At 49.9% G+C, this 13,533-nt stretch overlaps 1 protein-coding gene across 5 annotated transcripts in view; it reads left to right on the forward strand.

The window, feature by feature from the left end:
* SLC12A8 (solute carrier family 12 member 8) overlaps window positions 1–13,533 on the forward strand; it is a 111,192-nt gene that overhangs the window by 25,850 nt on the left and 71,809 nt on the right. For all 5 annotated transcript variants that reach the window (XM_073551927.1, XM_073551928.1, XM_073551926.1 and 2 more), the window contains 2 exons: window positions 3,125–3,316; window positions 3,387–3,618. In XM_073551927.1, the coding sequence (XP_073408028.1) occupies window positions 3,125–3,316; window positions 3,387–3,618 (424 nt within the window). The remainder of the gene's footprint in view (window positions 1–3,124; window positions 3,317–3,386; window positions 3,619–13,533) is intronic.

Below are 13,533 nucleotides of genomic sequence, written 5' to 3' on the forward strand. Positions count from 1 at the left end.
GCAACCTTGTGAAGACTTACAGAAAACGTTTGACCTCTGTCATTGCCAACAAAGGATATATCACAAAGTATTGAGATGAAATTTTGTTTCTGACCAAATACTTATTTTCCACCATAATATGCAAATAAAATGAAAAAAAAACAGACAATGTGATTTTCTGGATTTTTTTTTCTCAGTTTGTCTCCCATAGTTGAGGTCTACCTATGATGTAAATTACAGACGCCTCTCACCTTTTTAAGTGGTGGAACTTGCACTATTGCTGACTGACTAAATACTTTTTTTCCCCACTGTAGGTGAAGAACAGCTTGGGATTAGTGTTAGGCTGAGTTCACACGTGGCGTTTTTTTCGCGTTTCCGCGGCGGTTTTAACCGCGCGATTTTGCCGCGAAAACGCGAAAAATAAGCACCCCATGCATTCCTATGGGATTCCGCAATGCTGTGCTAATGCTGCGGTTTTTACCGCGGCGGAATCCCTTCGCGGTAAAAACCGCAGCATGCTCATTAATTTTCGGAATCGCGGCGATCCCGCACCCATAGGAATGCATTGTTCCGCTTACTTCCCGCGTGTGGCTGTGCCCACCATGCGGAAAGTAAGCAGAACATTTGCGGATGGTACCCACGGTCCGGAGGAGAGGAGACTGTCCTCCGGGCTTTTGGTACCATATCCCTGTAAAAAATAGAATTTAAAAATAAAAAATATTGTTATTCTCACCCTCCGACGTCCCGCGCAGTCTTCCTGCTTCTCTTCACGCTTTCGTTCCCAGTAATCCTTTGCGAAAATGCCCGCGATGACGTCCGTTCTCGCGGGATCGCGAAGTCTCGCGGTCATTCACGCGACGTCATCGCGAATTACCGTGAGACGTCGCGATCCCGCGAGAACTGACGTCATCGCGGGCATTTTCGCAAAGGATTACTGGGAACGGCTGCGCGGGACATCGGAAGGTAAGAATAACACCGTTTTTTATTTTTTTTTACATACTATCTTTTACTACTGATGCTGCATAGGCGGCCTCAGTAGTAAAAAGTTGGTCACACTTGTCAAACACTGTGTTTGACGAGTGTGACCAGCCTGTCAATCAGTTCTCCAAGTGATGCTAGCATTTTGCAAGCTAAATACGCTAGAAAATCGCGGGAATTTAAAATGCGATTTTCCCGCGGACTGGAATTCTGGAATTCTCGCGGTAATTTCCGCGAGAGTTCCGGTACGTGTGCACTTAGCCTTACTCTCCTTTGTGCTTCTCTGTCTCCTTTTTGGCAGCTTTAGTTTTTTAGATAAAGTATCTTTCTCCCTATAGTTGTTAGATCCTCAGCGGGGCCGTCCTGCTTTAGTAGTGTAAATGCTTTCTTGTTACTGGTAATTGCCCTCTTACTTCTTTGTTTAGCCACTTTGGGTTTTTCCTATTTCTTCTCCTTTTATTCTCCTTTTATTCCCACAAGGTATAAACCGCTTACAGCGCCTCTTTAGGATGTTCTTACACATTTCCCATTTATTACCTGTATTCTTATTTCTGAGGACATTGTCCCAGTCACCAGATTAAGGGCATCTCTAAGCTGGTGAAACTTTGCCTTCCTAAAGTTTGGTATTTTTGAGACTCCCTGAGAAGTCCCCCGAGCGAAACACAAGTGACACTGTACAATATTGCGGTCGCTATTTCCTGCAGATCTGTTATTCTGTCCGGTCTGTTAGATAGTATTAGGTGTAAAGTGCTTCTCCTCTGGTCGGATTCTGCACCAGTTGTGAGAGAGAATTGGTTACTAGCAGAAACCTGTCGCCTTTATGGGTTTCGCAGGTCTCTGTTTCTGTTTCCCAGTTAATATCCGGGTAAAGTCCCCCATAACAAGGACCTCATTATGGGTTGCAGCTTCATCTATCTGCCTTAAGGGGACTTTACACATAGCGATATCGCTAGCGATCTTGCTACATGTGACATGTACCTGTGACCGCCCCCACGATGGATATCGCTGATCGCACTCGAACATCCTGGGCCATTTTCTCCTCGTTGGTGTCCCGCTGGCGCCAACTAGCGACGCATGGACGCAGGCGGAAGTCGTCATTATCGCTGCGTGTGATAGGTAAGAGCGACCGCCGAGCAGCGCTGGATCGTTGCTGCGTCGCTGGTGAGGTCCGCCTGTGTGGCAGCTCACTAGCGACCACTTAGCGATGCGCCAGCGATCCTGACCGGGTCATATCGTTGTCGGGATCACTGGTGCATCGCTAAATGTAACGGGACCCTTAGTAGTAAACTTTTCATGATTTCTGTTATATTTGGGGGGTGTAACAGACCCCAATGAGGATTTTGTTACTATTTTTCCCTCCATATATTTCCACCCATATGGACTGGACATCCTCATTCCCTTCACTAATATCCTCCCTTAAAGTGGACTTTAGACAAGACTTTACACATGATATACAGGCAGGTTGTCAACAGTGATAGATGAGGGGGCGGGGCTAGAGTGTAAGGGGTGTGGTCTCATCATTATATCAGTGATGTCACCACTGGGGGTGGGGCTGGAGTTTAAGGGGTGTGGTCTCATATCAGTGATCTCATCACCGGGGCTTGGCTGGAGTATAAGGGGTGTGGTCTCATCATTATATCAGTGATGTCATCACCGGGGGCTGGGCTGGAGTATAAGGGGTGTGGTCTCATCATTATATCAGTGATGTCATCACTGGGGGCGGGGCTGGAGTTTAAGGGGTGTGGTCTCATATCAGTGATCTCATCACCGGGGTGGGGCTGGAGTATAAGGGGTGTGGTCTCATATCAGTGATCTCATCACCGGGGTGGGGCTGGAGTATAAGGGGTGTGGTCTCATCATTATATCAGTGATGTCATCACCGGGGGCTGGGCTGAAGTGTAAGGGGTGTGGTCTCATCATTATATCAGTGATGTCATCACTGGGGGCAGGGCTGATAACCTCTCATAAGGCATAAAAAAAGCCCTGTGTCTGCCCAGTTCAGCCTATATTCCGTCAGAATAAATCCCCAGATCTCCATCCTTCTAAAGAACCTAATCACTGTAAGATAGAATGTCGTTACGCTCCAGGAAGACTTCCAGGCCTCTCACCGCTATGATGCACAGGTTGTTGTCAGCAGTAATGGACACTTCTTTCTTCTGTTTCTCAGGGTAACACTGGGATCCCTCTGGGCATCTTCCTGGTTTCCATCGTCGTCCTCGTGGCTCTGGTCACCGTCTTATCCGGTATCGGCGTGTGTGAGAGATGCAGCATAGGCAGCGGCGGAGTCTATTCCATGATTTCCACTGTCCTCGGGGGCAAAGTTGGGGGGACGGTTGGTCTGCTGTATGTGTTCGGCCAGGTAAGAGACACCTATGGTCCTGGGCAGCAGAGCTTACGATCTTCCCACGTGTGACGCAGCCGCTGTGCAGTGTGTTGCAGGCGCCATGTACATCACCGGCTTTGCAGAATCCATCTCCGACCTCCTGCACTTGGAGAGCACCTGGGTGGTGCGGGGCATCTCGCTGGCCGTGCTGCTGGGACTGTTGGGCATTAATCTGGCAGGGGTGAAATGGATCATCCGGCTGCAGCTGCTGCTGCTCCTCTTACTCGCCATCTCCACCCTGGACTTTGTTATCGGCTCATTCACTCACCTGGATCCAGGTAAGACCCTGCAGCCGCTGCTGTGCAGCCCCTGGTAGGTGCCGCCTTGCACTTCTATCACCATGGTTACCATTTCAACAATGGCAGAAAGGGGTGGAGCTAAATATGGCAACATTGTATCCACAAGAAAATCTTGATATTTTTTTTTTGTGCACGTCCAGTATTGTGCCCACGTGTGCGACGTGTCGGTCAATCGGACCTGTATCACACATGTACGAGGCGAAAGTAGCAAAAAAGATGAGAAACTGTCAGAATAAAGATGAAAAGGGTCACTACCATGTGAAAGTTTAGGGCCACTTAGAAATTTCCTTATTTTTGGAAGAAAAGCACAGTTTTTCCCAATGAAGCTAACATGAAATGATTCATATACATTGTTATTGCGGTAAACGACTATTCCAGCTGCAGGCGGCTGCCTTGTAATGCAATATCGTCATAGGTGTATAGAGTAGCACTGATAAAAATTACCATCAAAAAATCCCAAAACGTTTTGCAAAATTAGAAAAAACTTTTATTGAGTATATCACAGATACATGGAGAAGGGAAGGAAGGGGAATGCAGAACCACATGTACACACGAACAAAAAGAGGCGCACATGCTACCAAATAGGGGAGTGAACAATATTCACTTCAATGATATAACAAATCAGAGTACGAACCCATTACATTGCACACTCCCAAATGGCCTAATGAACAGAACCGATATTATGTTGACAATGGCTTGTGCTGGCCGAAACGCGCGTCGGGGAGGGCGCATTGCTACAGATTGTCCCTGGCCATCTGATCAGGTATACTAATGATGATTGCTCACTAATTACATATGCCCACAACATAACATCGGTTCTGTTCATTAGGCCATTTGGGAATGTGCAATGTAATGGGTTCGTACTATGATTTGTTATATTATTGATGTGAATATTGTTCACTCCCCTTTTTTGGTATTATGTGCGCCTCTTTTTGTTCATATGAACATATGGTTCTGCCTCCCCCTTCCTTCCTTCCCTTCTCCATGTATCTGTGATATACTCAATAAAAGTTTTTTCTAATTTTGCAGAATGTTTTGGGATTTTTTGATCGTAATTTGTATCAGTGCTATGGTGTAAGTAGCGATTTATCACTCTATTGTCCTTGATAAATTTGTTCAACACACATTATATAATTAAGTACTTCATAGTTGGTGTATTTTCTGTGTGGTTTCCATGAGGATCTTATGATAGGTGTATTGAGGCCCATTTCCAACAGCCATCACTCCAGTATTCTTATGGTACTTTGTGTTTGCTAACTGAATAAGAAGGCTAATAGATGGTTAGAATACCCTTGAAAACCCTTGGGCAAGTATGTTAGCACAGCTGAAAACAGTTTGGCTGATTGGAGAAGCTATAAACCTGACCTTCCTTTGAGCTAGTTGAGAATCTGGAACATTACATTTGTTAGTTCCTTTAAATTCTCAAAATGGCCAGAAAACAAGAACTTTCATGTGAAACTCGACAGTCTATTCTTCTTCTTAGAAATGAAGGCTATTCCATGTGAGAAATTGCCACGAAACTGAAGATTTCCTACAACGATGTGCACTACTCCCTTCAGAGACCACAAACAGGCTCTAACCAGAGTAGAAAGAGAAGTGGGAGGCACCGCTGCACAACTGAGCAACAAGACATGGACATAAGAGTCCGTAGGTTGAGAAATCGACTCCTCACAGGTCCTCAACTGGCAGCTTCATTAAATAGTACACGCAAAACACCAGTGTCAACGTCTACAGTGAAGAGGCGACTCCAGGATGCTGGCCTTCAGGGCAAAGTGGTAAAGAAAAAGCCATATCTGAGACTGCCTAATAAAAGGAAAAGAATAATATGGGCAAAAGAACACAGACATTGGACAGAGGAAGATTGGAAAAAAGTGTTATGGGCAGACGAATCCAAGTGTGAGGTGTTTGGATCACACAGAAGAACATTTGTGAGACGCAGAACAACTGAAAAGATGCTGGAAGAGTGCCTGACGCCTTCTGTCAAGCATGGTGGAGGTAATGTGATGGTCTGGGGTTGCATTGGTGTGGGTAAATGGGAGATTTGTACAAGGTTAAATGGATTTTGAATAAGGAAGGCTATCACTCCATTTTGCATCGCCATGCCGTACCCTGTGGACAGCGCTTGATTGGAGCCAATTTCATCCTACAACAGGACAATGACCCAAAGCACACCTCCAAATTATGCCAGAACTATTTAGGGAAGAAGCCGGCAGCTGGTATTCTGTCTGTAATGGAGTGGCCAGCGCAGTCACCAGATCTCAACCCCATTGAGCTGTTGTGGGAGCAGCTTGACCGTATGGTGCGCAAAAAGTGCCCATCAAGCTAAACCGACATGTGGGAGGGGCTTCTGGAATCATGGGGGGAAAGTTCTCCAGATTATCTCAGCAAATTAACTGCTAGAATGCCAAAGGTCTGCAATGCTGGAATTGCTGCAAAGGAGCATTATGTGCCGAAAGCAAAGTCTGAAGGAGAAAATTATATATATATAAAATTGAATATATGTGTGTGTATCACCAACCAATCACTAAGCATCTTTCATTTCACCAGAGCTGTTTAAAAGAAGTGAGCTGTGATTGGTTGCTATAAGCATCAGTTTTCCCACTCCAAAACACCTCAGCAGACACTGACATGGTGGGAGAAATCTAGCATCCCCGGGAACATAAGCTCCAGCCATTGTCTGCCCCCCAAAAAGGAGCAGAGAGCACATGACAGAAATGAATCCCCCCTCCCTGCTCATATCCCCATCACACATCCTCCATCCCAGAGGCACATCTTCCCTCTTAAAGGGATCTCCGGTATGGAAGTTAGAACCGTTCCACTCAGCTCTGTGGTTCTGACCCCAGGCTGACGGGATGATGTTGGATATTAGGGGTAGTAGTCCGGTAGCTCTGGCTGACGGGATGATGTGGGATATTAGGGGTAGTAGTCCGGTGGCTCTGGCTGACGGGATGATGTGGGATATTAGGGGTAGTAGTCCGGTGGCTCTGGATGATGGGATGATGTGGGATATTAGGGGTAGTAGTCCGGTGGCTCTGGATGATGGGATGATGTGAGATATTAGGGGTAGTAGTCCGGTGGCTCTGGCTGACGGGATGATGTGGGATATTAGTGGTAGTAGTCCGGTGGCTCTGGCTGACGGGATGATGTGGGATATTAGGGGTAGTAGTCCGGTGGCTCTGGATGATGGGATGATGTGGGATATTAGGGGTAGTAGTCCGGTGGCTCTGGCTGACGGGATGATGTGGGATATTAGGGGTAGTAGTCCGGTGGCTCTGGCTGACGGGATGATGTGGGATATTAGGGGTAGTAGTCCGGTGGCTCTGGATGATGGGATGATGTGGGATATTAGTGGTAGTAGTCCGGTGGCTCTGGATGATGGGATGATGTGAGATATTAGGGGTAGTAGTCCGGTGGCTCTGGCTGACGGGATGATGTGGGATATTAGTGGTAGTAGTCCGGTGGCTCTGGCTGACGGGATGATGTTGGATATTAGGGGTAGTAGTCCGGTGGCTCTGGCTGACGGGATGATGTTGGATATTAGGGGTAGTAGTCCGGTAGCTCTGGCTGACGGGATGATGTGGGATATTAGGGGTAGTAGTCCGGTGGCTCTGGCTGACGGGATGATGTGGGATATTAGGGGTAGTAGTTCGGTGGCTCTGGCTGACGGGATGATGTGGGATATTAGTGGTAGTAGTCCGGTGGCTCTGGCTGACGGGATGATGTGGGATATTAGTGGTAGTAGTCCGGTGGCTCTGGCTGACGGGATGATGTGGGATATTAGTGGTAGTAGTCCGGTGTCTCTGGCTGATGGAATGATGTGGGATATTAGGGGTAGTAGTCCGGTGGCTCTGGCTGATGGGATGATGTGGGATATTAGTGGTAGTAGTCCGGTGGCTCTGGCTGACGGGATGATGTGGGATATTAGTGGTAGTAGTCCGGTGTCTCTGGCTGATGGAATGATGTGGGATATTAGGGGTAGTAGTCCGGTGGCTCTGGCTGATGGGATGATGTGGGATATTAGGGGTAGTAGTCCGGTGTCTCTGGCTGATGGAATGATGTGGGATATTAGGGGTAGTAGTCCGGTGGCTCTGGGTGACGGGATGATGTGGGATATTAGGGGTAGTAGTCCGGTGTCTCTGGCTGATGGAATGATGTGGGATATTAGGGGTAGTAGTCCGGTGGCTCTGGCTGACGGGATGATGTGGGATATTAGGGGTAGTAGTCCGGTGTCTCTGGCTGATGGAATGATGTGGGATATTAGGGGTAGTAGTCCGGTGGCTCTGGCTGATGGGATGATGTGGGATATTAGGGGTAGTAGTCCGGTGGCTCTGGCTGATGGGATGATGTGGGATATTAGGGGTAGTAGTCCGGTGGCTCTGGCTGATGGGATGATGTGGGATATTAGGGGTAGTAGTCCGGTGTCTCTGGCTGATGGAATGATGTGGGATATTAGGGGTAGTAGTCCGGTGGCTCTGGCTGACGGGATGATGTGGGATATTAGGGGTAGTAGTCCGGTGGCTCTGGCTGATGGGATGATGTGGGATATTAGGGGTAGTAGTCCGGTGGCTCTGGCTGACGGGATGATGTGGGATATTAGGGGTAGTAGTCCGGTGGCTCTGGCTGATGGGATGATGTGGGATATTAGGGGTAGTAGTCCGGTGTCTCTGGCTGATGGAATGATGTGGGATATTAGGGGTAGTAGTCCGGTGGCTCTGGCTGACGGGATGATGTGGGATATTAGGGGTAGTAGTCCGGTGGCTCTGGGTGACGGGATGATGTGGGATATTAGGGGTAGTAGTTCGGTGGCTCTGGCTGACGGGATGATGTGGGATATGAGTGGTAGTAGTCCGGTGGCTCTGGCTGATGGGATGATGTGGGATATTAGGGGTAGTAGTCCGGTGGCTCTGGCTGACGGGATGATGTGGGATATTAGTGGTAGTAGTCCGGTGGCTCTGGCTGACGGGATGATGTGGGATATTAGTGGTAGTAGTCCGGTGGCTCTGGCTGACGGGATGATGTGGGATATTAGTGGTAGTAGTCTGGTGGCTCTGGCTGATGGGATGATGTGGGATATTAGTGGTAGTAGTCCGGTGGCTCTGGCTGATGGGATGATGTGGGATATTAGGGGTAGTAGTCCGGTGGCTCTGGCTGACGGGATGATGTGGTATATTAGGGGTAGTAGTCCGGTGGCTCTGGCTGACGGGATGATGTGGGATATTAGGGGTAGTAGTCCGGTGGCTCTGGCTGACGGGATGATGTGGGATATTAGGGGTAGTAGTTCGGTGGCTCTGGCTGACGGGATGATGTGGGATATTAGTGGTAGTAGTTCGGTGGCTCTGGCTGACGGGATGATGTGGGATATTAGTGGTAGTAGTCCGGTGGCTCTGGCTGACGGGATGATGTGGGATATTAGGGGTAGTAGTCCGGTGGCTCTGGCTGACGGGATGATGTGGGATATTAGTGGTAGTAGTCCGGTGTCTCTGGCTGATGGAATGATGTGGGATATTAGGGGTAGTAGTCCGGTGGCTCTGGCTGATGGGATGATGTGGGATATTAGTGGTAGTAGTCCGGTGGCTCTGGCTGACGGGATGATGTGGGATATTAGTGGTAGTAGTCCGGTGTCTCTGGCTGACGGAATGATGTGGGATATTAGGGGTAGTAGTCCGGTGGCTCTGGCTGATGGGATGATGTGGGATATTAGGGGTAGTAGTCCGGTGTCTCTGGCTGATGGAATGATGTGGGATATTAGGGGTAGTAGTCCGGTGGCTCTGGGTGACGGGATGATGTGGGATATTAGGGGTAGTAGTCCGGTGTCTCTGGCTGATGGAATGATGTGGGATATTAGGGGTAGTAGTCCGGTGGCTCTGGCTGACGGGATGATGTGGGATATTAGGGGTAGTAGTCCGGTGTCTCTGGCTGATGGAATGATGTGGGATATTAGGGGTAGTAGTCCGGTGGCTCTGGCTGACGGGATGATGTGGGATATTAGGGGTAGTAGTCCGGTGGCTCTGGGTGACGGGATGATGTGGGATATTAGGGGTAGTAGTTCGGTGGCTCTGGCTGACGGGATGATGTGGGATATGAGTGGTAGTAGTCCGGTGGCTCTGGCTGATGGGATGATGTGGGATATTAGGGGTAGTAGTCCGGTGGCTCTGGCTGATGGGATGATGTGGGATATTAGTGGTAGTAGTCCGGTGGCTCTGGCTGATGGGATGATGTGGGATATTAGGGGTAGTAGTCCGGTGGCTCTGGCTGATGGGATGATGTGGGATATTAGTGGTAGTAGTCCGGTGGCTCTGGCTGATGGAATGATGTGGGATATTAGGGGTAGTAGTCCGGTGGCTCTGGCTGACGGGATGATGTGGGATATTAGGGGTAGTAGTCCGGTGGCTCTGGCTGACGGGATGATGTGGGATATTAGGGGTAGTATTCTGGTGGCTCTGGCTGATGGGATTATGTGGGATATTAGTGGTAGTAGTCCGGTGGCTCTGGCTGATGGAATGATGTGGGATATTAGGGGTAGTAGTCTGGTGGCTCTGGCTGACGGGATGATGTGGGATATTAGGGGTAGTAGTCCGGTGACTCTGGCTGATGGGATGATGTGGGATATTAGGGGTAGTATTCTGGTGGCTCTGGCTGATGGGATTATGTGGGATATTAGTGGTAGTAGTCCGGTGGCTCTGGCTGATGGAATGATGTGGGATATTAGGGGTAGTAGTCCGGTGTCTCTGGCTGATGGAATGATGTCGGATATTAGTGGTAGTAGTCCGGTGTCTCTGGCTGATGGAATGATGTGGGATATTAGGGGTAGTAGTCCGGTGGCTCTGGCTGATGGGATGATGTGGGATATTAGTGGTAGTAGTCCGGTGGCTCTGGCTGACGGGATGATGTGGGATATTAGTGGTAGTAGTCCGGTGTCTCTGGCTGACGGAATGATGTGGGATATTAGGGGTAGTAGTCCGGTGGCTCTGGCTGATGGGATGATGTGGGATATTAGGGGTAGTAGTCCGGTGTCTCTGGCTGATGGAATGATGTGGGATATTAGGGGTAGTAGTCCGGTGGCTCTGGGTGACGGGATGATGTGGGATATTAGGGGTAGTAGTCCGGTGTCTCTGGCTGATGGAATGATGTGGGATATTAGGGGTAGTAGTCCGGTGGCTCTGGCTGACGGGATGATGTGGGATATTAGGGGTAGTAGTCCGGTGTCTCTGGCTGATGGAATGATGTGGGATATTAGGGGTAGTAGTCCGGTGGCTCTGGCTGACGGGATGATGTGGGATATTAGGGGTAGTAGTCCGGTGGCTCTGGGTGACGGGATGATGTGGGATATTAGGGGTAGTAGTTCGGTGGCTCTGGCTGACGGGATGATGTGGGATATGAGTGGTAGTAGTCCGGTGGCTCTGGCTGATGGGATGATGTGGGATATTAGGGGTAGTAGTCCGGTGGCTCTGGCTGATGGGATGATGTGGGATATTAGTGGTAGTAGTCCGGTGGCTCTGGCTGATGGGATGATGTGGGATATTAGGGGTAGTAGTCCGGTGGCTCTGGCTGATGGGATGATGTGGGATATTAGTGGTAGTAGTCCGGTGGCTCTGGCTGATGGAATGATGTGGGATATTAGGGGTAGTAGTCCGGTGGCTCTGGCTGACGGGATGATGTGGGATATTAGGGGTAGTAGTCCGGTGGCTCTGGCTGACGGGATGATGTGGGATATTAGGGGTAGTATTCTGGTGGCTCTGGCTGATGGGATTATGTGGGATATTAGTGGTAGTAGTCCGGTGGCTCTGGCTGATGGAATGATGTGGGATATTAGGGGTAGTAGTCTGGTGGCTCTGGCTGACGGGATGATGTGGGATATTAGGGGTAGTAGTCCGGTGACTCTGGCTGATGGGATGATGTGGGATATTAGGGGTAGTATTCTGGTGGCTCTGGCTGATGGGATTATGTGGGATATTAGTGGTAGTAGTCCGGTGGCTCTGGCTGATGGAATGATGTGGGATATTAGGGGTAGTAGTCCGGTGTCTCTGGCTGATGGAATGATGTCGGATATTAGTGGTAGTAGTCCGGTGGCTCTGGCTGACGGGATGATGTCGGATATTAGGGGTAGTAGTCCGGTGTCTCTGGCTGACGGGATGATGTGGGATATTAGGGGTAGTAGTCCGGTGGCTCTGGCTGACGGGATGATGTCGGATATTAGTGGTAGTAGTCCGGTGTCTCTGGCTGATGGGATGATGTGGGATATTAGTGGTAGTAGTCCGGTGGCTCTGGCTGACGGGATGATGTGGGATATTAGGGGTAGTAGTCCGGTGGCTCTGGCTGACGGGATGATGTGGGATATTAGGGGTAGTAGTCCGGTGGCTCTGGCTGACGGGATGATGTGGGATATTAGGGGTAGTAGTCCGGTGGCTCTGGGTGACGGGATGATGTGGGATATTAGGGGTAGTAGTCCGGTGGCTCTGGCTGACGGGATGATGTGGGATATTAGGGGTAGTAGTCCGGTGGCTCTGGCTGACGGGATGATGTGGGATATTAGGGGTAGTAGTCCGGTGGCTCTGGCTGACGGGATGATGTCGGATATTAGTGGTAGTAGTCCGGTGTCTCTGGCTGATGGAATGATGTGGGATATTAGGGGTAGTAGTCCGGTGGCTCTGGCTGACGGGATGATGTGGGATATTAGGGGTAGTAGTCCGGTGGCTCTGGGTGACGGGATGATGTGGGATATTAGGGGTAGTAGTCCGGTGGCTCTGGCTGACGGGATGATGTCGGATATTAGTGGTAGTAGTCCGGTGTCTCTGGCTGATGGAATGATGTGGGATATTAGTGGTAGTAGTCCGGTGGCTCTGGCTGACGGGATGATGTGGGATATTAGGGGTAGTAGTCCGGTGGCTCTTGCTGACGGGATGATGTGGGATATTAGGGGTAGTAGTCCGGTGGCTCTGGGTGACGGGATGATGTGGGATATTAGGGGTAGTAGTCCGGTGGCTCTGGGTGACGGGATGATGTGGGATATTAGGGGTAGTAGTCCGGTGGCTCTGGGTGACGGGATGATGTGGGATATTAGGGGTAGTAGTCCGGTGGCTCTGGGTGACGGGATGATGTGGGATATTAGGGGTAGTAGTCCGGTGGCTCTGGGTGACGGGATGATGTGGGATATTAGGGGTAGTAGTCCGGTGGCTCTGGGTGACGGGATGATGTGGGATATTAGGGGTAGTAGTCCGGTGGCTCTGGCTGATGGGATGATAATGAATTTGATTTTAAATTCATTTGGCAACTCGTGTGATTAATAACAGTTTGAGATTTCATGGAAAACACACAATTGTCTGATGACCCCAAACTTTGGAGCGGTAGTGTATTTAACAAGTGTAGCGCTGAGTGGCCATAATCCCGGAGCCATGGCTGCGCCGACTCTCCAGTGATGTCGGCCGTCCTTTGTTGGATCTTATCGGCTGGATGTTGGGGGTCGTTGTCCGGCCGCAGAAACCTCCAGATGGAGACGTGTCTGCAACTGTATTCATCAGAAACGAAACAGGAGCCGCGATCCCACAGCGTCCGTCTGTCTGGGATCACAGAGGAGTCAGAGGATCCGCAGGAGATCCGGGGTCAGTGATACAAGATGTCAGGAGCAACCGCCTGCCGAGACCCTCCATAACCAGTGTACAACGGGAAGTGATGGAGGCGACGGGCTGTCACCAGATACTGATGATGGAGGGGACGGGCGGTCACCAGATACTGATGATGGAGGCGACGGACGGTCACCAGATACTTATGATGGAGGGGACGGGAGGTCACCAGATACTGATGATGGAGGCGAGGGGCGGTCACCAGATACTGACGATGGAGGGGACGGGCGGTCACCAGATACTGATGATGGAGGAGACGGGAGGTCACCAGATA

Source organism: Dendrobates tinctorius, unplaced genomic scaffold, assembly GCF_039654945.1.
Source record: "Dendrobates tinctorius isolate UK_male_01 unplaced genomic scaffold, ASM3965494v1 ptg000182l, whole genome shotgun sequence".
Classification (NCBI taxonomy): Eukaryota; Metazoa; Chordata; class Amphibia; order Anura; family Dendrobatidae; genus Dendrobates; species Dendrobates tinctorius.